The sequence below is a fragment of the Lynx canadensis genome, chromosome B3 (genome assembly GCF_007474595.2).
Source record: "Lynx canadensis isolate LIC74 chromosome B3, mLynCan4.pri.v2, whole genome shotgun sequence".
NCBI lineage: Eukaryota > Metazoa > Chordata > Mammalia > Carnivora > Felidae > Lynx > Lynx canadensis.
In genome coordinates, this window is record NC_044308.2 from 84,307,897 (window position 1) to 84,331,845 (window position 23,949).

Consider the following 23,949-nt stretch of genomic DNA (forward strand, 5'->3'; position numbering starts at 1 on the left):
GTAAAATTTTATCTTTAGGGTTCAAAATTTGTAAACAATTTAGCTGATAATTACTTGAACTATTGGCCAAAGCCAAACCATTTTCTTTTAAAGTTTATCTTTTTTTTTTTTTTTTTTTTTTTTTTGCGAGGGAGGGGGGAGGGACAGAAAGAGGAAGAGAGAAAGAGAATCCCAAGTAGGCTCCACATGGTCAGCACGTGGGACTCAAACTCACAAACCGTGAGATTTCACCTGAGCAGAAATCAGGGGTCAGACACTTAAATGGCTGAGCCACCCAGGTGCCCTTACTTATTTATTTTGTGAGAGAGAGGGTGTACGAGCACATGTGAGCACGAACAGGGGAGGAGGCAGAGAGAGGGAGAGAAAGTGCATGCAAGAGAATCCCAAGCAGGCTCTACATGGTCAGCACAGAGCCTGATGCAGAGCTCAATCTCACAAACTTTGAGATCATGACCTGAGCCAAAATCAAGAGTTGGATGCTTAACTGACTGAGCCACCCACGGACCCCCAAAGCCAGAGCATTTTTAAACAGTTATCTCAATACCATTTATTAAATAATCTCTCCTTTGCTCATGTAAACTTAAGAAACATCATGTATGTGTGGAGTAAAGTATTAGTGTATCATTGTTTCCTCTGGGAGGACTGAAGGGAGTGAGACTGAGGAAGAATTTGAACTGCATCTCTGCTGTTAAATTTACATGTTAGCATTTATTTTAGGGGGTGGTACATGTAGGACTGTTTGTTATATTATCATTTGTTCTGTGTTAAAAAAAACTATTTCACATAAAACTTTTAAAGAAGTGAAAGCACTAACAGTTTCATTTCCTAGTTACCAGTTTTTAGTGTGTCCACCTGTGCTTTTTTTTCTATGTCAGTACAAACAACCACACAGAAAGATAATTTGAAATTGAAATGGAGTGTTACAGTGCTTTGTACCTTGATTGTTGTGGTAGTGGTTATATGTAAATTTGTCAAAACTCATCAAAATGAACATTTAAAATAGTGCATCTTCCTGTATATCAGTAGACCACTGTAGAGTTGATTACAAGTGGGATCTTTTTTTTTAATTACAAATGAGATCTTATGACCAGATTGTGATTACTCTTAGGAGGGAGTGTGGTGCTGGTTATTGTTTTTTGATCTGGGTGTGTTTGCTTTGTGAAAATTCACTGAGTTTATAATTTGTGCAGCTTTTCTATATATATATATTATACTTCGTTAACACATTTACAAAAAAAATGGGATCTTAATAATTCTGGAATAGATAATATACTATTTAATGTAATTCTTTTTTATGACATTTTTTTTTCAACATTCTCTTGCCTAGTCTCACCTGCTTATTTTCCTAGATTAAATTTTAAAATTCCTTATTAAGTTCCAAAAAGAAAAATCTCTCTTAAGATTTTGATTGGAAGTACATTGAAACCAATTAATCAACTTAGTGAAGAGTTGACATCTTTACTGTATTTGTATAGTTAGCTTAGAAACCTACTATGTCATTTTGCTTTAAAAACTTATGTCCTTAAATATAGTAATTTTCTTCATTTAAATCTCACACATATTTTTATCAAATGCCTTCATACCTGATTTTTATTGTTAATTTAGGGGGAAAACTTTTTTTTAACATATGTCCTTTCATCTGACAGTATTGATCTGTATAAGAAGTTGCCGCTACTGAAAACAGTGCAAATTAAAATGGGATTTCATTTCTTTTTTTTTTCTTTAATTTAAATGTTTATTTATTTTTGAGATGGAGACAGAGAGAGAGAGAGAGAGAGAGGGATAGAGGGAGATGGAGGATCTGAAGTGGGCTTTGTGCTGGCAGCAGAGAGCCCAACGCTGGGCTTGAACTCATGAACTGTGAGATCACAACCTGAGCCAAAGTCAGACATTTAATTGATTGAGCCACCCAGGAGCCCTGGGATTTCATTTCTTGATTTTCAAGTTGAAAAGAGTTTTGAGAATTGTGAAAATGTAGTGAAATAGGAATGAAATTAAAATTTTATGGAAGACATTTTCCTCTTAGGAGCCAAAAGCCTACCATCAAATGTAATAACATTCAGGTTATAGGAGTACCAGAAGAAGAGAGAGAAAAGGGGCCAGAAAATTTATTTGAGGAAGTAATAGCTGAAAACTTCCCTAATCTGGGGAAGGAAACAGACATCCACATCCAAGAGGCACAGAGAACTCCCATCAAAATCAACAAAGAAGAAACAAAAAGCCTAAATTATCATATCATTTGATACAAATTCAAGCTGTAAGAATATGTCATCACAATTTCAAAGAAACAACATTATGAACTCTTCATATTGACTATGTTTTTAATACCAAGAAATTGAAAAAACCTCAGATGACCAACAATAGGGCATTTATTCAAGAAATGATTGCGTAGCCATATGATGGAATGCTATATAGCCTAAAAGTCATGTTTTACAAGAATAATGGTTTTATAAAATGCTTAAGAAAGGGTGTTAAATGGGAAAACATGTGAAACACTAACTCAGTCATTTATTTAAGAAAATATAAAAAGTATCTGAGGAAAACACATTCAGAGAAGACATGTGGCAGAATCACATAGAATTTTGTGATTGGAAAACTGGATATTGCTTGATGATACTCTAGAAGTGGTTTGCTATTTTTATTTTTTTTGTTTGCTATTTTTAATATTTATTAGATATTGTTATTCTAAATTGCAGTTGTGATCATTATGACTTTTTCAGAATGCATTAAAGGTGTAGAAACAGTTTCCAAATTATTAGTATTCATAAGTTTTGCTCTTGTGGTTGTTGTTAAATCATTTGTCCTTGTTAAATAGCTATACAGAAATGGATCCTGTTATCATTGCCTCTGAAGGAGTGGACAAATTCAAAAATGAAAATTTTGAAATTATTATTGTCGATACAAGTGGCCGCCATAAACAGGAAGACTCTTTGTTTGAAGAAATGCTTCAAGTCGCTAATGCTATAGTAAGTAGCTTTCAATTTAATAACATTGTAAGGACTTTGGTTAACTTAATTGCAAAACCTGACTGAATTTATGATCCGTGTAAATTTATAAGTTATTTTTTGCCTGTATGATAGATTCCAAGTAATTTATTTCTATTTTGGGTACGTATATCTGTATGGTAAGGACTTAATTTTCTCTAACTAGGTATGAAATTTTCATAAGTAAGTATCAAAAACTTCCTTTCTTACTTAATTATCTTATTAGTATATATAAGAAAAAATAAGAAACAAAAGTTTAGAATTAACTTTTAATATCTGTTGAATTTCCTTTCTGTAAATTATTTAAATTGGAACATTTACCTGAGATGGATTTTGAAAGATTTTCAAAATGAAGCACTTAAAAATGTTAATCATCATTTAGTGTCTCTTTAAAATTATGATGGAAATAATCTGGGGAGAAGAGGTGGTTTGTAAATAATCTGTAGCACATATTTTGCCCATGAACCCATGTTTTGCCATTGAAGAGTTGGCAGTGATTCTTTAGTTAATGGTTAATGCTAGTGAGGTTTTCTTTAGGCATGCCATTATTTTGACTTAGTTGAGCAGAGCTTAGGGAAAGAGCCTCACCTCTGTTTTATTAATACTGGTTTTAGTGCATACTTATATGTTTTTTCCTCTGATTTACTTTTGCTATTCCCTTTGCTTAGAATGTGATTCCTCCAGATCTTTGCATAACTTCTTTCCTCTTTATTCAGGTCACACTTTAGCTAAAACGTTACTACCTCCAGAGAGACCTCCCCTGGCTGCCCCACCTAAAGAAGCCTCCCACATCTCAAAACTCATATTCTCTATCTCATTTTAATTATCGTACATCTTAAAGTTTACTTGCCCATTTATTATCTGTCTCCTTTGATTAGAATGCAAGTCTTATAAGGACTAGGATTTACATGTTCATCTCTTTGTCTCAGGACCTAAATGGTGCCTAATACATAGTATTCCCTCAGTAAATATTTACTGATTGAATGAATAATTATTTATAATAAATATTTTTCTATAGCTTCTAATGATGAAATTTGCTTAAGAGCAGGAAAAATATGTATTGTTTTCATTTAAATTTTCTAGCAACCTGATAACATTGTTTATGTGATGGATGCCTCCATTGGGCAGGCTTGTGAAGCCCAGGCAAAGGCTTTTAAAGATAAAGTAGATGTAGCCTCGGTCATAGTGACAAAACTTGATGGGCATGCAAAAGGAGGTGGTGCACTCAGTGCGTAAGTACCATTGATGCTGTTGTCCTAAGTCTTGGGCGTGTGTGTGTGTGTGTGTGTGTGTGTGTGTGTGTATGAGGGTATTTATGGCTTTCTTTTTGATCATTAAAAATATATTCAAGGCGGGGCACCGGGGTGGCTTAGTCGGTTGAGCTTCCAACTTCGGCTCAGGTCATGATCTTACAGTCCGGGAGTTCAAGCCCTGCATCGGGCTCTGTGCTGTCAGTTGAGAGCCTGGAGCTTGCTTCAGATTCTGTCTCCCTCTCTGTCTGCCCCTCCCCCATTCATGCTCTATCAAAAAATGAATAAATGCTAAAAAAATTTTTTTAAAAATATATTCAAGGGGCCCCTGGACGGCTCAGTCAATTAAGCACCCGACTCTTGATTTTGGCTTGGGACATGATCTCGCAGTTCATGGGATTGAGCACCGTGTCAGGCTCTGTGTTGACAGTACAGAGCCTACATGGGATTCTCTCTCTCCTTCTCTCTGCCCCTCCCTGCCTCCAAAGTAAATAAATAAACATTTAAGAAAATAAAATATATTCCAATATATACTCAAATTTAAATAATTAAAAATAAAATAAAAATATATTCCAATAGTGGACTTAATACGGTCTATAAAAGAAGTTTAAATTGAAACAGAATTTTGGAGTCTTTCTGGTATAGTTCCGTTTTAATAGGTGAAAAGAAATTTGAACTGTGTACCTTTGTCTAAATACTCTGTAATCTGCTAGAAATTTGTTTGCCTTTTTGAGATTATTTTATGTTTTCTTTTTCTTTGCAGAGTTGCTGCCACAAAAAGTCCAATTATTTTCATTGGTACAGGGGAACACATAGATGACTTTGAACCTTTCAAAACACAGCCTTTCATCAGCAAGCTTCTTGGTATGTACATTGGTAGGGGATATAGAAAAATCTCCGAAAAATAGCATAGATCTTTGGGATGGATTAGGATTTTAATCCTGCCCTCTCATTGACTAGTTCAGGAAAACCATTACCTTCCGTGATTTATCTCCCTCACCTGTAAAAAGTAAGGGTGATGGTTTTCTGCTTCTTGTGGTTAGAGTGGTAGAATGAGCTACTCAATGGAAAATTTTTAGGAAAAGTTTTAGAGCACAATACAAAAATATGTGGATGTGGTAATAGCAGGGGTAATGGCAGTAAAACTTTTGTACTAGGTAATAGAGTTAGAGAGCATGGAATTTGGAACCCTGGGCTGGAGTCCCTGCTTTGTCACTCTAGGTTCAGTTTTCTCACCTGTAAAGTATGGTAGGAATATCTGACCTGCTATCTCACATGGTTATTATCTATGTGCATGTATTTTGTATAATGTAAAGCAGCATATGCTATTGTTAATTTTTCTCTTTTTGGGTCTTGTAGGTATGGGTGACATTGAAGGACTGATAGATAAAGTCAATGAGTTGAAGTTGGATGACAATGAAGCGCTTATAGAGAAGTTGAAACATGGTATATGAGTAGCAAAAAGCATTTGCTCTCAGATGTCTTCCCATGATTTCTTTTTGATAAAGCTACTGTTAATTTGTTTGAAATGATAAATCTCTTATTAAAGTTAGTTCTTCAAATGTTTATTTTCTACATGATTTGTATGCAAATCATTTTAAATCTCAGATATGTGAGCAGTTGTAGAATTGAGTATTTTTATTTTCTTTCTTGTAATCAAATTGCCTTAAAATTAAAATTGAAATGGAGTTTCTTGAAGTAAAACAGGTTAAATATAGGTTAGAACACTCTTCTAAACTGTTTACTTGTAAATTAAATGTGTGTATATATGTGTGTGTGTGTATATTATTTACATTATAAAATATAAGGAAATTTAAAAGAATGAGATTAATAAACACTTTTTTTGACTCCACATTAAAGACCACTCTTATAGAGAATATATGTTGTCATTAAGAACTCAATCAAGTTCTTAAATCTATCATACCTGAATTTATATCTGATCTATTTTCAGCTGTATAACTTTTTCAAGTTACTTAACCTTAATTTCCTTACCTGTAAAAAGTAGGTAGTACTAAGTATCTTCCTCATGGAGTTGTGAAGATTAAATCAGCTGATATATATAAAATGTCTAACACATCAGAAGCATTCAACATATACTATTATTAACCATTCTGTTTTTCTCAAAATGATCTTACTTTTAGTTTCCATGGTCACATACTATCCTGCCTCTTTCCTCTTTCTCACTCATGTTGTCAGTTACCTATGCCTTTATTCCTGTTTTAAATACTGGTGTTTTTCAGGGATCATGCTAGGTCATCTTCTTTCTCTGGAGCTTCAGACTCCTATCTGTATGTTTATTAGACCATTCTTCGATGTTCCGTAGACACTTCAAATTCAGCATATCCGTATCTTCCCATCCTAACTTCCCACCCCCTTGTTACCATCAATGAATGTTAACATCATTTGTCTTATTGCCAGAGTTAGGAACTTGAGTATGGTCATGGACTCTCTTATTTCTTCCTCACCCTGCCCATTACTTTTCCTGTCAGTCAGCTTGTCCTACTGATTTTACCTCCTGTCTTCATTCCATTCCCTTCTCCAGCTCCAGTAATTATGCAAGTTTACCTCTTGCCCAGATTGTTTATTCTGTCTTTTATCAGATCTTCCTGTTTCTTGGATTCTTCCCCTTGGATCTATTTTTTATACTGCAGCCAAAATGATCTTTCAAAAATGCAAGTCTGATCCTACTACTGCCTTTCTCAAAATCTTTCAGTGGCTTCCCCTTGCCCTTAGAATGTTTTTACATGAGTCTACCATCAGGCTGGCTGGCTGGCTCAGTTGGAGGACCATGCAACTTGATCTTGGGTTTGTGAGCTTGAGCCCCATGTTGGGTATAGAGATTACTTAAAAATAAAATCCTTAAAAAAAGTGACTCTACCATCTAGCCCACATCCTCTACATCATTTTTGATGCTGTTCCATAGGATTCTGTGTGCCAATCATGCTGAATTTCTCTCAGCTTTTAAATGTACATTGCTATCTGTCTCCTCTGTGCCTTTGCCTATTAGGTATCTTCTTCCTGCCTCCACCCTCCTCTCCCCAGCCATACTGGGCAGCTCCTACTCATACTTAAGTTTCTCCTTCTTTAAAAGGGACATTTTACCTGATCCCTGGACTGAGAACTCTCTGCTTTATGTTTCCATCGCGCCCTCTAATTTTTGTATCATTCATCACAATTATTAGATACCTGTCTTCCCTGCTTGAAGGTGAAGGTAAGTTTCATAGCTGTGTTCCCCACCTTTTATGTTTACAGTATCTAGCAGTTTCTGACACTTAGTAGATCTCTAATAAATATTTATTGAATGAATGAATCTGTCCCTCATGGCCTGGCTCTTTTCCCCTGCCTTCCTCTATCTTGAACAGTCCTACCGCTGCTTCCACTACCACACTAAACTGGGTAAAGTATCCCTACTCAGTCTACATTTTGACTCTTAGGTCTCTCCTTATGTCTGCATTTTGCTTCTGCTCTTAGCATTCTACTCATTTCTGTGGTCACCAAGGGCAAAACTAGTAACCTTTCTTTTTTCCCTTGGTTCCCAATATTTAAGTGTTATCTTTCTTTTGTTTTCAAACTCTTCACTTGGGTTCCATGACAGTGAATTTCCTTTGTTATCATGGCTTCAATTGTCATGTATATATAATGACCAAATAATATTTCAGCCTTAACTTTTTCTACCACTGTTTAATTCTGCATTTCTAGCTGTCTGCTGTAACATTTCTTTTAAAATATTGTACTGCCACTGAAATTCAGAATGGCTAAAACCAAATACCTTTTCCATTTATATCTTTAGGACATAAATAGAAAATACTCTGGATGTTTTTGTCATTGTTAATTGAAGTTAATTTACATGTAATGAAATGCTTAGATCCTAAGGGTATCATTCCATCAATTTTGACAAACGCATAATAACCCATATCCGTCAGGAAACAACATTTCCATTATCTAGAAAGCTTGCTTATTCTCCTTGCCAGTAAGTACTTCATAGTATAGGAATCCTAGAGTATTCCTTTTTCCCCCACCTGGTTCCTTTGACTCAGCATCATATTTTTGACATTCATCCATGTAGTTGCATGTGCCTGTAGCTTGTTCTTTAATTGCTGAGTAGTAGTTCATCCACAGTCTCTCCATTTTCTTGTTCACAGATAGCTAAGTTGTTTATAAAATGCCAAATGATGTTCTAAAGTGTTTTTGCCACTTTACATTCTCACCAGCAGTATATGAGAATTCTGCTTGCTCCATGTCTTGCCCCATATCTTCTTTAACTTTTGGTGTTGTCACACTTTTTAATTTTAGTCACCCTAGTGGGTAGAGTTTATCTGCCTCATTTTCGTGTTTTTTGTTGTTTGTTGTTGTCCATTTTCTCTGATAGAATGTAAACTTCTCTAGGATAGGATCTGTGTATTCTGTACTGCATTCATCCTATGATCTTGCCCAGAGTAACTGCTCAGGAATATTTGTTGATTAGATGTTTTGTAAGTGTGCTTCAGGATGAACCCATGACTAAGGAAAAGATTAATTTTATTGAATGGAAATGTACACCTTCTAATATATCTGAATAATTTATATTTCAGGTCAGTTTACGTTGCGAGACATGTATGAACAATTTCAAAATATCATGAAAATGGGCCCCTTCAGTCAGATCTTGGTTAGTTATCCTAAAAAATTTGTTTATTTTCATCTTCTTTTGTTTTTCATTAAAATTTTAAAGAGTAGATGCATTTACTTTCATTATTTTTGCTATTTGCATAAAAATGCTTTAAAAACTTAGTGTCAAAATTAAAGCTGAGTACTTAAATGTGAACATTGTGAACAGTTTAATCTCAAGCTGTTGTTGATTTTATGTTTAAATATATCTGTTTTAGGGGATGATCCCTGGTTTTGGAACAGATTTTATGAGCAAAGGAAATGAACAGGAGTCAATGGCAAGGCTAAAGAAATTAATGACGATAATGGATAGTATGAATGATCAAGGTAAGATGGCAGATTACTTGATTTAGAGGACAATGTTCTGAATATTTACAAGTGGATTCACTGTGTTCTTGTGGATAAGATGGGGAAAAATTTAGATCGAAAGATTGTTAGGTAGATTTGTAGCCCTTTGAAAGCTCTTACTCAAAGCATTGTAATTACTGGATTGACTTTATCAGAGAGAGAAATGTCTAATACAGTTCTCCAAATGAGTTTCATGAAAAGAACACTAGCTCTTCATGATGATGATGGAAATAACTTGAAAGGAGAGTTCTGTAATCAAATAAATTTGGGGGAATTATGGGTTAAAAAAACTATTATTTATTATAAGTCTCCTTAGTGCTCTCATATACTAACATGAATTGGGAATCTATCAGAAAGATAGTTTAAGCAATGTTTACAAACTTATTTTATACTGAAACTCTCGGGCTTCAGTCTTATTAGAGATACACTGCTCTCCGGGTGCCTGAGTGGCTCAGTTGGTTGAGCATCCGAGTCTCCATTTTGGCTCAGGTCATGATCCCAGGGTCATGGGATTAAGCCCCACCTTGGGCTCTGTGCTGAGCATGGAGCTTGCTTGGGATTCTCTCTCTCTCTCTCTCTCTCTCTCTCTCTCTCTTTTTCTCCCTCTCTGTCTCCCATGCGTGTGGGTACTCTCTCTCTAAAATAAAAAAATTTTTTTAAAAAAAGGAAGGAAGAAAGACATACACTGTTCTCTGTAATCCTGCATTATACTTCCAGGTCTTTTATGTAATCCTTAGCTCGTTAACATTTATAGTACTATGACCCCTTTATCTTTTTTCCAGTTTTTTAGCACCCTTTCTGATGCAGCCCAGAAGATATGCCGAACAGTTTTTAGGTCTAACTCTACCACTTGACCTCTGACTTCATTTACAAAGAAATACAGGCTTTTGGCCTTGAACTTCCTTAACCATTGGCTACCTTACCAATACAATTGTGGCAGCCACAAACCACTCTTCAAGCTTTTTCAAGGACCTTAGGTCTCCTTCAGTACAATTCTTTCCTGGATCTCTAGTCTCTTCTCATCTTTTGACTTTTCTTTCCCATCAGCATATAAACATTAAGTTTTTTGAGCTATACTTCTCTCTCATGCTTTTTTATTCTTTTTCTCTTTCCAGTCAAACTTCTTCAAAGAACCGTTTATATTTTTCTCAAACTAGTGAAATCTGACTTCTGTCCCTACCACTGCTTGGAAATAGATACTAAGATTTCCAATAACCTGCTGGGCTGCTCCAGTGGATCCTTTTCAGTCTTTTTCTTGACCTTTACAACATTGACTGTTGTTAATCACCTTTTTTTCTTGGCTTCTGTTATATCATCTCCCCACTTTTACCCTACTTTTCTTGTTAACTCAGTTACTTTCCCAGCCTGTCCCTTAAATGAATACATACTACAAGTTTTGTCCTCTGCCAATGCTTCTTCTCATTCTGCTCATTTTCTTTGAATAATTCATCCACATCTGTGCTTCCTCCACTGCTTCACTGATTATTTTTTGTATTCTCTACCTCTTTCCTGGGCTCTAGGCTTTCGTAGTAACCCAGATAAGACTGTATCTTTCTCATCTCTGAATCTTTAACACCGTGAAAAGTTTTGTATGTAGAATTAACAATTGCAGCCATAATTGGAGTATTTACTCTGTCCTGCTACTGTCCTGAGCACTTTACATAGATTAACCCATCTAATTATCACAGTCACTCTCAAGAGACAGTTCTGGGGTTAAAATCCATTATTATGTAACTTTTGTAGATTAGGAAACTGAGATATAGGAAAGTTGAGTAATTTGTTCAAGGATACTAGCTACAGAGTAGAGAGACTGGGCTTCAAACTCAGGCATTTTGGCTCAAGAGTCTACACTCTGGACCACTTCCTTTCTAGGTGCTCACTAAATGGTGGACAGACATCTTTATTTACATAATTGAAAGTTTTCTGAGGCACAGATCCAAAATGTAGTTTTTCTCCCTTGGTGAGTGACGCTTCATCTATCTAATAGATACCTATTTACTTAGTCACCTAAGCTAGAAACTGGGGTCAACCTAGATTTGTGTCCTTGCTGATTTTCTATCTAGTGGTTCAACTGATGACAGAGGTAAACGTATTGAAGTGCCTAACTTTTTCCTTTTAGTTGTGTCAGTTTTCTGTCAGGTAAGCTCTTTTGTTGGGTACAATACATATTTAGGATTGTTGGGTCTTCTTGGTGAATTGACCTTTTTATCATAATGTCTGTAATGACCTCCTTTGTCCCTTGTCTATTTTGTCTGATTTTTAAAAATTTTTTTCACGTTTATTTATTTATTTTGAGAGAGGGAGAGACAGAGTACCAGCAGGGGAGGGGCAGAGAGAATCCCACGCAGGCTCTGTGCTGTCAGCACAGAGCCCAATGAGGGGCACAATGTCAGGAACCATGAGATAATGACCTGAGCTGAAGTCAACAGTTGAATGCTTAACTGACTGAGCCACCCAGGCGCCCCTGAATAGTTTTCTTAATGGTTGCTTTAGGTATTATAGTATGCATACATATTTAACTTAAAACAGTCTACTTCTATCAGTATTTTACCACTTTTAGGGGAATAGATAGGAACCTTAACATTATCTTAGATTTAGTGAGTTCCATTTCCTTAATATTTCTCATATCTTCCCTCTTCTCTTTGTCTCTAAATCCCCTACATTAGTTCATACACTCATCATTTCCCTCTCTTTTTTTTTTACACCCATCATTTCTTACCTAGATTGCTATCATAGGTTCCTAACATTTCCCTTTCTCTTTTTCATCCCTCTTTTCAGTTTGTATTCTTCATTGCCACAAGAATGGTCTTTCTAAATATAGAAAGTTCTGGGGTCAAACTCCTTCAGTGGCTCTTTAATGTTGTCATAATGAATTTGAAACTCTTAAACCTGGCTTACAAGTTCTTTATAATCTTGTCCTTATCTACTTTTGGAACTTTTTAAATCTCAGCTCTTATCCAAGCTTGGTTTCTTCTACAAAAAACTATTTTTATTCTAGAAATCCATGTTCTGCTTCCTAGAATGTCCCTTGCTTTCTCTTCTTTACTTAACCTCATACTTGTCCCTTAGGACAAGAGTTACCTTGTTACTCAGTTAAAGAGAAACCATCAGCATGGAGCCTTTCCTGACTTTCTTCTTTAAATTATGTCCCCTTTTGCTATTTGCTTAAATCTGTCATGTTGCTTACCATGATATGCTGTTATTAGCGTGTCTTTTTCTTCACTACACTTGAGGTCTTAGAATGCATATTTCCTAAATATTTTATAGTGAAGATGGGGCTTAAAAGCTGCATTTATGAAATGGATTTAGGTTTTAATGACTGTAAGTTTATTATGAGACAATTTGCTCTTTATTTATATCTCATTGGTAATCAAATTTCACCTGGATTTCAGTTCACTTCTGGATGATATGCTTAGAGGGCATAGACAAATTAGAAGATATATTTAGGAAATGTTATTTGTAACCTAGAGGAAATTCACAAGAATTTGAAATAGTCTCTCAAATTCTCAAATATTTGAGAATATTTGAAAGCCTTATTCTTTGTGCCTGGCAAGGAGACATGTATGCAAATAGGAAGAAGTGCCATAGAAACATACATCATTTTAATATGTGAAAAGATTTTCCATAATTATAGGTATAATAGGATGGTATAGATTACTATATTTTATTATGTATTTATTTTTAAAGTTTATTCATTTATTTTGAGAGAGTGCTCACGTGTGCATGCACGTGTGCATGAGTGTGGAAGGGGCAGAGACAGAAGGAGAGAGAGAATCTGAAGCAGGCTCCATGCTGACGTGGGGTTTGATCTCACAAACCATGAGATCGTGACCCGAGCCAAAATCAAGAGTCGGACACTTAACCAACTGGGCCACCCAGGTGCCCTGGAAATATTTTCCATAATTATAGGTACATTAGAATGGCATAGATTACTGTATTTCAGATACTGGGTCACCTCTCCTGGGGATATTAAGATGGAGGCTAGGTGACCATTTATTGGGGAATGTTGTAGAGAGAATGAAGACATAATAGAAATTTTGACTAAAGTCCATCCTGTTCCTGAGATTGTATGCAGCTAAAGCCAGAAGAAATACACATCATACTCATAGAGTTATAAAAATGCTGAAGGGGTGGGGCGCCTGGTTGGCTCAGTCAGTTAAACGTCTGACTTCAGCTCAGGTCATGATCTCACAGTTCGTGAGTTTGAGCCCAGCATCAGCCTCTCCACTGACAGTGCAGAGCCTGCTTGGGATTCTCTCTCTCCCCCTCTCTTTCTGCCCCTCTCCCACATGTGTTTTCTGTCTCTCTAAAATAAATAAACTTAAAAATTAAAAAAAAAAAAATGGGGCCCCTGGGTGGCTCAGTCGTTTAAGTGTCCGACTTCGGCTCAGGTAGTGATTTCACAGCTTGTGAGTTCGAGCCCCATGTAAGGCTCTGTGCTGACAGCTCAGAGCTTAAAGCCCGCTTCAGATTCTGTCTCCCTCTCTCTCTGCCCCTTACCCGTTTGCACTCTGTCTGTCTCTCTCTCTCTCAAAAATAAACATTAAAAAATTTTTTAATTAAAAAAATTATTCTTAAAAAAATAAAAATAAATTAAAAACTAAAAATGCTGGAGGGAATTAACTCATTATGTTATAGAAAGGATTAAAATACTAATAATAATTACTTGATTATAAAAAATATAACCATTATTTTGTTGATGATAGGTAGAGCCTACCTACTTCCACTTGCTTAAGTGCCTAAATTTGTGATTTAAGTGTTACTAGTTATTTAGAAATGAGCAGTTTTCTTTTTTGAAAGACACCTTATGCTTCTAATATATGCTCTGAGGAGCAGGTGGATATGAGATATGGAAAAAGTGGACATGGGTTTCAAAGGTTTTCAGAATGTTCTATTTTACTTAAACTGTGGGGTGAGTACATGTTTATTTGTTTTAAAGTTTATTTATTTATTTTGGGAGAGAGCACATGTGAGCAGGTGGACGGGCAAAGAGAGAGAAGAGAGAAAATCCCAAGCAAGCACCTCCTGTGGGTTCAGAGCCTGATGCGGGGCTCCATCCCGTGAAGGAACCATGGGATCATGACCTGAGCCAAAATCAAGTCAGATGCTTAACCGACTAAGCTAGGAGCCCCTGTTTTATTGTTTTCATAGCTTATGAATATTATAAATGTTCTTTTGAATATATTCCATGTTTAATTTTTAAAAATCAGATGCAAACATGGCAGATGATAATAACATTTGTTAAATTTGGTGGTGACTTCATCATTTTGTTTTCGTGTGTGTGAGGTATTTGTACATAACTGTTTTGATAATGAATGTTAATTGTATGTAAGTGATAGTAATTAATCCTCGTCTGCAGAACTTGACAGTACTGATGGTGCCAAGGTTTTTAGTAAACAACCAGGAAGAATCCAAAGAGTGGCAAGAGGATCAGGTGTGTCGACTAGAGATGTTCAAGAACTTTTGACACAATATACCAAATTTGCACAGATGGTAAAAAAGATGGGAGGTATCAAAGGACTTTTCAAAGGTAAGAAAAGTAACAAACTCCTCTTTTGTTAGTATTGAAAGTAAAGAAAGAAGGTGAGAAATTAAAAGCCAGGAGTGCTACCAGGATTGGCAAACACTGCTGAATTTCATGTTATATTCAAGTACTACTTGAATGTGATCTGTGATTTATCTGTTTGCACATTCAAAGTAATAAATACTAATGTTTAAAAAAAAACAAATTTAATGACTTTATTTTTATGATGTAATATATATTAAAGACAATTTAGAGCATATAAGAAAGAATAAGAAAAAAATCTTAAAGCACCCATTACCTTTTCTCTCCAGAGAATCCTATGGGTTTTATTTTAAATAACATTTGGTAAATGAGTGCTTTCTTCTGATACGTCATGACTATTTTTCTGTATTGTCAAATATTCTTCAAAATATAACTTTGAAGCACTGAATACTCTCCCAGGTATGCTTGTATCTTCGTTTAGTGCAATGGTTATTTATGTTGATCCATTTGCTCCTATATCAGTATCGGTTCCTGCATCAGTTCCTGTGCAGTCTTCCATGAGGCCAGGGATTTTGTCTATTTTGATCAGATACATAGTAGATGCTGAACGAATTTTGTAATTATTATTTCCAATTGGTGGTTAAATGTTTTCTCAGTATGTGTTTTTTAAATTACCACTCAAGTTTAACATCTCTTCATACATTTTTTGGTTTGAATTTCTTTTGTGAATCACCTCTTAGGTTCCTTGTTTATTTGTCTCATTTTCCCCCCTATTGCTTTGTAGTAACTCTTTAAAATGGTTCGTTTGTGTCTGCAAATATTTTACCCAGTTTTCATTTGCCTTTTACTTTTATTTACTTTTTTTAGTGAAAGGAAGCTTTCATTTTTAATGTAGCCAAGCCTATTTATCATTTTCTTTGATTTCCTTTATACTCATAAAAGCCTTCTCCATGTTGGTACCACAATAGCCACCTATACTTTCTATTTTGGTTTTAGTTTTTAACTCTTTATCCCATCTGAAATTTATTTTGCTGTGTACTGTATAAAGCAAAAAGATGTTTACTTTTCCAGAGTTAATCAACTGTCCTAATCCTCTCTTAAAATTTATTCTCATTTTTTTTCTATATTTTCTATATTAAAATTTTTTTCTATGTTTCTGTATTGTTCTATATTACATATAGAAGTTTTTACTGCCTTTTGTCCTAGACACTTATTTTCCATGCTTGTTATATTCTATTTTGTTTTTTGTGGCAGGGAGAAAAGTTAGACTAACATGTTTAAAATTGTAATTCCTAACATCACATGCTGTTTCAGATTGTGATTATTAAACACATTATGTCAATTTAACATCTTTCCTAAATAACGCTGACTATTCTTGATAGAACTGCAGATCTAAGCACTGATTACTCAGTAAAGGCACAATCAAAATGAAATAAGCAGTGGATGTGGCACACATTCTTGTCATACCAAGCTCTTGATATTCTTTTAGAAGTTTTAAGTCCTCGGAAACAAATACATATGACAGTTTACCAATAGACACAGAATTCATGTTTGACACAGATTTATTAATCATGAAAAATTTTTCACGGATTTTACCATGTTTTATAAAAACATATTTTTCATTCATATATCTTTTTTTTTTTCTTTTTCTTTTTTTTCTTTTTTTTTTATTTTTTATTTTTGGGACAGAGAGAGACAGAGCATGAACGGGGGAGGGGCAGAGAGAAAGGGAGACACAGAATTGGAAACAGGCTCCAGGCTCGGAGCCATCAGCCCAGAGCCCGACGCGGGGCTCGAACTCACGGACCGCGAGATCGTGACCTGGCTGAAGTCGGACGCTTAACCGACTGCGCCACCCAGGCGCCCCTCATTCATATATCTTAATTCATATAACTTATTCAGATTAGTCAGCTTTGATGCTCATTTTCATAAATACTTTTGAGAAGCACCAGAGTTATGTTCCTTTGAAATAATTTTGCTTGAAGCAGCTCTGCTTACTCATTATTGTTACATCGATGATCTCTTTTGCTTCCTGTCTCTTAAGACCACAGCAGCTATTCTCTTAAAGGATGCTCTTTCCTGTTTTGCCTCAGAGTGCATCTCTTTTATTGGCTTCCTTTTTTCCTGTGGAGTTTCAACCAAGTGTGTGGAAATTCATTGGTAAATGGAGTTGCATTATTTGTCTTTCTCTTGTCTGAAGCTTTTCATTATTTTTAATAGCTTCTTAGATATATGCAAATCTTCATGCTTTCTCAGAGTCATTATTTCATATTCATTTACCAGCAATCCAGGCTCATTCCTGATTAACTCTTATCTATAAAGTCAGTTTTTTGTTTAGCATTCTCCCGTATGACTATTAAACAATTGTTGTTATAGCTTACTGTTAATAACCACTGGATACAGTTTTAACAAAAATAGCCCTTAAAAAGTCCCTTGAATGTCCCTTAATATAGAATTTTAATATAGAATTTTGTTCTTTCTCAAAAATATGTATGTAATTGAGATAAAGATTAGAAGGGAATATGTATAAATAGAAATAATGTGTTTAGGGTAATAACCTAATACCCAAGGTTATGGGTGATTGTTTAAAAATTTTACTCAATTCATAAAATTTTCTTTGATACGCTGATTATATTACATTCTTACATTCTACATTGACTCAAAACCTTTTTATTTTTTTTTCAGGTGGTGACATGTCTAAGAATGTGAGTCAGTCACAGATGGCAAAATTGAATCAACAAATGGCCAAAATGATGGATCCAAGAGTTCTGCATCACATGGGTAAATATAAAATTGTTGCCAGTTTATAACATACAGTTTTAATTTATAAAGGTTGAGTTTTAATAAGCCTTCTGTTGTGATACTATGAAAATCTGTTCAAAGATGTATGGTTTAGGGAAATGGCCATCTGAATTCTAAGTTGAATGGTTGTAATAGTGCTATATAACAGAGGTTTTATTTACTCTTCTGCTGCCATCGGTGTGATTTTTTTTTTTTTAATCTTTATTTATTTTTGAGAGAGGGACGGAGTGTGAGCAGGGGAGGAGCTGAGGGGAGGGAGACACAGAATCAGAAGCAGGCTCCAGGCCCCGAGCTGTTAGCACAGAGCCCGACGCGGGGCTCAAACTCACAAACCGTGAGATCATGACCTGAGCCGAAGTCGGACGCTTAACTGACTGAGCCACCCAGGCGCCCCATTGGTGTGATTTTTGAGCAAGATACTTAATCATCTTCTGTTAATGTTTGAAGACCTTTTGCCCTAGTTTGGAATCTGGGTATTTTCAATGAGACTTTGAAATTATATAAGGATTCTGAAACCCAGTTATACTTTTGCCATGTGACCTATGAAAAGTTCCTTAAACTTTCTGAAACTCACTTTCCTCTTTTGTAAAATCACAGATAATAGCTCATCAGGACATTGTGAGCTAATATATATGAAGGCATTTAGTACAGTTCTGGGCATACAGATGTTCAATAAATGGTAAATTCTTTTCTTCCTGTAAGTCCTATGAAACAACTCCTCTACTCCCCTGAATTGGTCATGATTTACAACAAGAGTCTTTTGGACTTCCCAGAAAAAATTTTTTTGTTTAGTTTTATTGACTTCCTATTGTGTACCAGGTATTGTTCTAAGATCCTTTCATATATTATCTCATTTATTCCTTATAACTTGATGAGATATGTTATTCATTCTGTTTTACAGATAAGGATATTGGTGATAATACAAAATTTTAATTGGTTTATTCTTTAAGGCTGATGACCAAATTGCAGTCAGATCCCAGTAAATTTTTAGAAGTTAAAGTACTTCTTAGGCAAAAGTAATGTTTCAAGTTCTGCATAATAATTATCTGAATTTACTCTACTTTCACTCTAGGTGGTATGGCAGGACTTCAGTCAATGATGAGGCAGTTTCAACAGGGTGCTGCTGGCAATATGAAAGGCATGATGGGATTCAATAATATGTAAAGAAGATGCCTTAATATAAACTGACTCAGTTGATTACATTATTTGCTGAGACCTCAGAGTTTCCCTCCTTTTTGCAAACAGGAAAAAAAAAAGTATTTTTCTTGCCTGTCTTGCTCTTTTTCTTCTTCTCATCTTTTTTTCCCCCTCCTTTTCTTCTTCCTTCCTTCTTTTCTCCTTCCCTTTGATATAAGGGAGGAATATATAGTTTTTGTGGAAATCATTCTATTTTTGCTTTAGATTTTCTTCTGTTAGTGTTCACCACCATAATACTTCTTAAGTTAAACAAATCATGATGTAAAATTTAGTACTTAAAAGTTTTTAATTGTCTCAAAGGCCAAGCATTACATTTGTAAACAGTCCTGGTCAGTAGTTACATGATGTCTCAATAAAAGTGCTGTAAAATAAACTTCAAACTCGTTATAAATTAAGGGGTTGTTAACTTTCTTATGATTTAAATTTATCAATGTATCACATTAAAAGGCAGACAGAAAAACCAATTGCTATGTCACTTAAAACTAGTCCTACATGTATACCTTTAATTGGAGATATCATAGCATAATTTAACCATTAGTATTAGGGATTTTTGTTTAACTTAGAATAATTACGGTAATTTTGCCATACAAATCTTAGGCCTGCCATTTAAATTGAAATTGTGAATTTGGTTAGTTTACAATATAATGTTTTGTATATAGCTTCCATTTTCTTATCTCATATTTTTGAAGACTTAATGACAATATTTGGTTTTTTTTGAAAAGCCAATTTTGTTTCTTACACACCAAAAAAATCTGTTTGATGAAACTGATGTACTTTGTTAATAGTTAATGTATAGACCTCCTAATGGGAAAATAATTGCATATATTAGGCTGTTAATACATATTAAAAATAATGAGACCATGACAAGGTTGATCTGGTTGTTGGTTACTTTGGATTGCTGCACAGTACATTTAGAAAAGTGGCTTTTAAATAAGCTATGAAATTAATAATACTAGAATAATTATTATACTTATTCATTGTTGATCATGAAGACTAGATATGGTATAGTTGTGTATTTTGAGCTATAGTGAATTGATCTTCAGCACAGGATTGATTAGTAGTAGTAGAGGATATTTTTATAGTATTTTTTATGACTCAAGCGTTTCAAAAAGGTCTTATAAGCCAAAGTATCTTTTAAAAATAATTACAAAAAGAGTGCAACAGATTTTCTTGTTTACTTGGGCACAGATTTTTATATACCACTAAATTATTTTTACCAGCTAAAAATTAGCATACTCCTATAAAACACTGTATACCCTATATAAATGATGTATCTTGTACTCTGCAGAAATGTCATAAGGTCCAGCTATAGAAATTTGACAATGAGAAAATGCTGTTTTCCAAATTAGTTTCTAATTAAACTGATGCATACCACCTTTTCTGGGCAAGCATTTTTGTGATTTCTGTCCTCGGGGTACCACTTTTCACTCTGACCAAAAAAGGAAATGAGACACTTGGCCAAACTTTATGACTAAGGTATTGCTTTTAAGTTTTTTTTGTGTCTGGTGTAAATTATATTTTTCAGAAGCAAAAATAACAGTGGCAAAGGACAGCAGAACACCTAATTCAGCTTCTATTTCCTCTTTGGTAAGACGAGGGAACTGGAGATGCTCTCTAAACTTCTGATTTCATTAATTCCTCAATATGACATCTTTAGTTGCAAAAGCTAGCCTTCCATTCTCACGGTTTTTGTCCAAGTGCAAACAACGTAAGTTTGACAGCATAAATAATTTGACCAAATTTCCTTTTATTTTTCACTATTGTTAAAATTGGTTCCTAAGCTTTTTGGTACCTGTTATATTCCCAACTTAGACCCCTACGTAGATCTACTATTGTATAACATTGGATTCTTCCTGAAGTTTATTATAATATATACAAAAATAAAACTAGGTGTAGTTCCTAAGCTTACAATGCTTATGTAATTATAAAACAAAAACTCGGAAATTAATTTCAACAAACTATAATACCAACAAAGGGCAAATTAGTGGGCAATTTCATGTGATGGATGTCAGTATTTTTCTGGAAGTATCGTATTTGCTGGCATATAAGATACAAGGTAAGTATATACAATGTATTGCAATTTTATGGAGTAATTTATTGGAAAAAATTTAAGTACCTTTCATATGTAGTAAAAATGATTTCAAAGTGTCTTATATAAATCATTATTTTGTTCAGATAAATACAGTACATTATAATGAGAAGAGTTCCTAGGTCTGACATGCAGTAATATACTATCTTGAGTATAGTGTCACGTAGCTAAAAAGAAATGTAATACTGTCAATAAATACTGATCTACAGAGGTAACAAAAGCAGGAAATTTTATGCATATTCATATAGGTAGAACATATAATATTAATACCTTATTTCAGTGAATGTAGAGGGTTTAAAAAGCCACAATATAAAAATAAAATTGAATTTCTTTTATATATAGCTTTAGTACATACAAATATTTCAGTAAAAAATGGAAAAAGCATTTAAATGCAAAGGAATTTTAGCTTGATGCTTGTGTATGTGGTAAAAGCAAGTATTTTACAGTTTGTATGAGAGAGTAACCAAGGAAATTGAATAAGTTCTAATAAAAACTAGATCTGTGAGAACCATGGCTAAATAATAACAAGATGTATGTAACTTTTGATCTTCCTTAAAACCCAGAAATAATTTTAATAAAGCCAAATAAGTTATATCCAAAACTAGAAATCCATCATCACACCTCATATTTAGATAATTTTGTTCATTGCTTGTATTTACCAGATTCGAAACGGAGTGGTCATCTTCAAAATTTTGCTCTAATATCCAATTACCATACTCTCGATGTTAAGCCATTGCATTAAAGTTGAGCCTAACATCTTCTTTGCTTTTGAGTCATGAGTTACAGGAATGATGAATTTATATCTCCTATGTTGGGGGCTTAATTTAAATTTAACTTCTAGAGAGTTGAGTAGTCTAAGAGTTATCTTTGTTAAATAGTTGTTGATGTGATGTGAAATTTTGCTATGATAGTTTTTTTCCCATACTTTGCAATTAGAGGGGAGTAACTTTGTGTTCAGTGTCAAGTAGTTGCTAACCCAAGAATCTAGGCCCTGTCTCTACTGACCTGGTATCTCTGATATGGGTATACTGAGTACGAGGTAATTTCCAGATACTTTTAAAGTGAAAATATACCTTGTAATCTGGTGATTATGGCGTATTTCCTTTGATAATATGCATGTGGTGCCACTCAAGTTCTTTGGAGTTTGGCATGCCTATGCTACTATCTGCAATTTTCTCATTACTTTTCTTCTCTCCATCTGAAATTATCATTTGAAAAGCATATATCTTTTAGCTTCATTTGGCTTACAGGGTTCTCTCAGCCTAAAACAATGCGTTTCCTGGTACCAGTTGAATCTAAATGGAAAAACAGTCAAGTAATTACACAGCAGTACCTACCTGTAACAAGGATAATTCAGATGAACCTGATCCTTAGACAATCTCCTACCTCCTCTGACACTGGGGCATAAAGGCTTTACCTTCTCATGGGAAGCAGAAGGGAGTAATACCCTGTGACTATGGTATATTTTTAAGCAACACATGGCTAAAGTTTTGTGAGCTTCTTTACAGATAGGTCTCCTGTCTGCATCAGTGAGGACAACATGCAATGTCTGCCTACCTGCATAGTTTATGAACCATGCTTGCTTGCTTTTTATGATTTTATAATTGAATGAGAGAAATTTGTTCCTCAGTGACCCAAAAGAGGTAAGAGTTGTTATTGGATATGTTCACGGGTCCATAATTTCTGACTTTGGGAAATCAATTAAGGGGGTCAGAATTTCATTTCTGGTAGAAGTGGTGCAAGAAATATCTGCTGGTTTCTTCACACTCAAAATATAGGAAGTGTGAAAACCTTCAGTTGATGCGTGTCTCTTGATTTTCTGCAGTTTCCTTCTTACTGTGTTAAGAGAAACAGTGGAAAAAAAAAATTAAAAAAAAAAAAAGGGGGGCGCCTGGGTGGCGCAGTCGGTTAAGCGTCCGACTTCAGCCAGGTCACGATCTCGCGGTCCGGGAGTTCGAGCCCCGCATCGGGCTCTGGGCTGATGGCTCAGAGCCTGGAGCCTGTTTCCAATTCTGTGTCTCCCTCTCTCTCTGCCCCTCCCCTGTTCATGCTCTGTCTCTCTGTCCCAAAAATAAATAAACGTTGAAAAAAAAAATTAAAAAAAAAAAAAAAAAAGAGAAACAGTGGATAATCTTGCCCTGAGATAAATGGCATCTTTGTTTCCCCAGTTTTCTTGAAAAATAATGGACATAGGTCACTGTATAAGTTTAAGGTTACAGCATGATAGCTTGATTTACACATATTATGAAATGATTACCAAAATAGGTTCAGCTAACATCCATCTTCTCATGTAGGTACAATAAAAAAGAAGAAGGAGAAAAAATTTCTCTTTGTGATGAGAATTCAGGATTTATTCTTAAGTTTTCTATATATCGTATATCAGTGTTAGCTATAGTCATCCTGTACGTTACATGGAAAGATCCTTAATTGTGGCAGTCCCTATTTTTATTATTTATTTATTTATTTATTTATTTATTTATTTATTTAGAAAGAGAGCTGGGAAGGGGAAGGGAGAGGAGAGAGAGAGAGAGAGGGAGGAAGAGGGGGAGAGAGAGAGAAAGAATCCTAAACAGGTTCCACACTGCCAACAGGCTGATGTGGGGCTCCATTTCATCAACTATGATACCATGACCTGAGCCAAAATCTAGAGTCAGACGCTTAAGTGACTGGGCCACCCAGGTGCCCCGTTGCAATCCTTATTACAGCTTTATACTTGTTTTTTTGATTATTGCCAGAAGACTCCTAGTGTTCTACGGACTTCGGATTAATATGTACAGTTTTCAACATTGAGATTACTGTGTTTAGGCAGAGTATACAAAGAACCTAATATTTTATGACTAATGCCATATAAAAGATTCTGCTAGTTGAATATCAGTAGTCTATTCTTGAGACAAAAAAAATCTGACCAAATTGCAATGAGAAGAAATGTGCTCACATGGCATCAGATAAAACCTGCTCACTTGGTATTTTCATTTGTTTGTTAAATATAGGGCTTGCAAATGGCTGTATCTTAGAATAGACTTCAAAAATATACACACTTTGATCATTTGCCTCCACATCTTTTCATCTATCACATTCACCTTTGATGTAGGGATTTTCTGCCCCTAAGAGCCCATTTTCTGACATTTT

General features: G+C 34.9%; 1 protein-coding gene across 3 annotated transcripts in view; it reads left to right on the forward strand.

The window, feature by feature from the left end:
• Nucleotides 1-20,110, forward strand: part of SRP54 (signal recognition particle 54) — a 39,966-nt gene extending 19,856 nt beyond the window's left edge. For 2 of the 3 annotated variants that reach the window (XM_030318931.2, XM_030318930.2), the window contains 9 exons: nucleotides 2,816-2,966; nucleotides 4,068-4,216; nucleotides 4,998-5,098; nucleotides 5,594-5,680; nucleotides 8,806-8,879; nucleotides 9,097-9,205; nucleotides 14,586-14,756; nucleotides 17,418-17,513; nucleotides 18,607-20,110. In XM_030318931.2, the coding sequence (XP_030174791.1) occupies nucleotides 2,816-2,966; nucleotides 4,068-4,216; nucleotides 4,998-5,098; nucleotides 5,594-5,680; nucleotides 8,806-8,879; nucleotides 9,097-9,205; nucleotides 14,586-14,756; nucleotides 17,418-17,513; nucleotides 18,607-18,698 (1,030 nt within the window). In that variant the 3' untranslated portion in view covers nucleotides 18,699-20,110. The remainder of the gene's footprint in view (nucleotides 1-2,815; nucleotides 2,967-4,067; nucleotides 4,217-4,997; nucleotides 5,099-5,593; nucleotides 5,681-8,805; nucleotides 8,880-9,096; nucleotides 9,206-14,585; nucleotides 14,757-17,417; nucleotides 17,514-18,606) is intronic. The other variant, XM_030318932.1, reaches the window with a different exon arrangement.
• The last annotated feature ends 3,839 nt before the right edge of the window (nucleotides 20,111-23,949 follow it).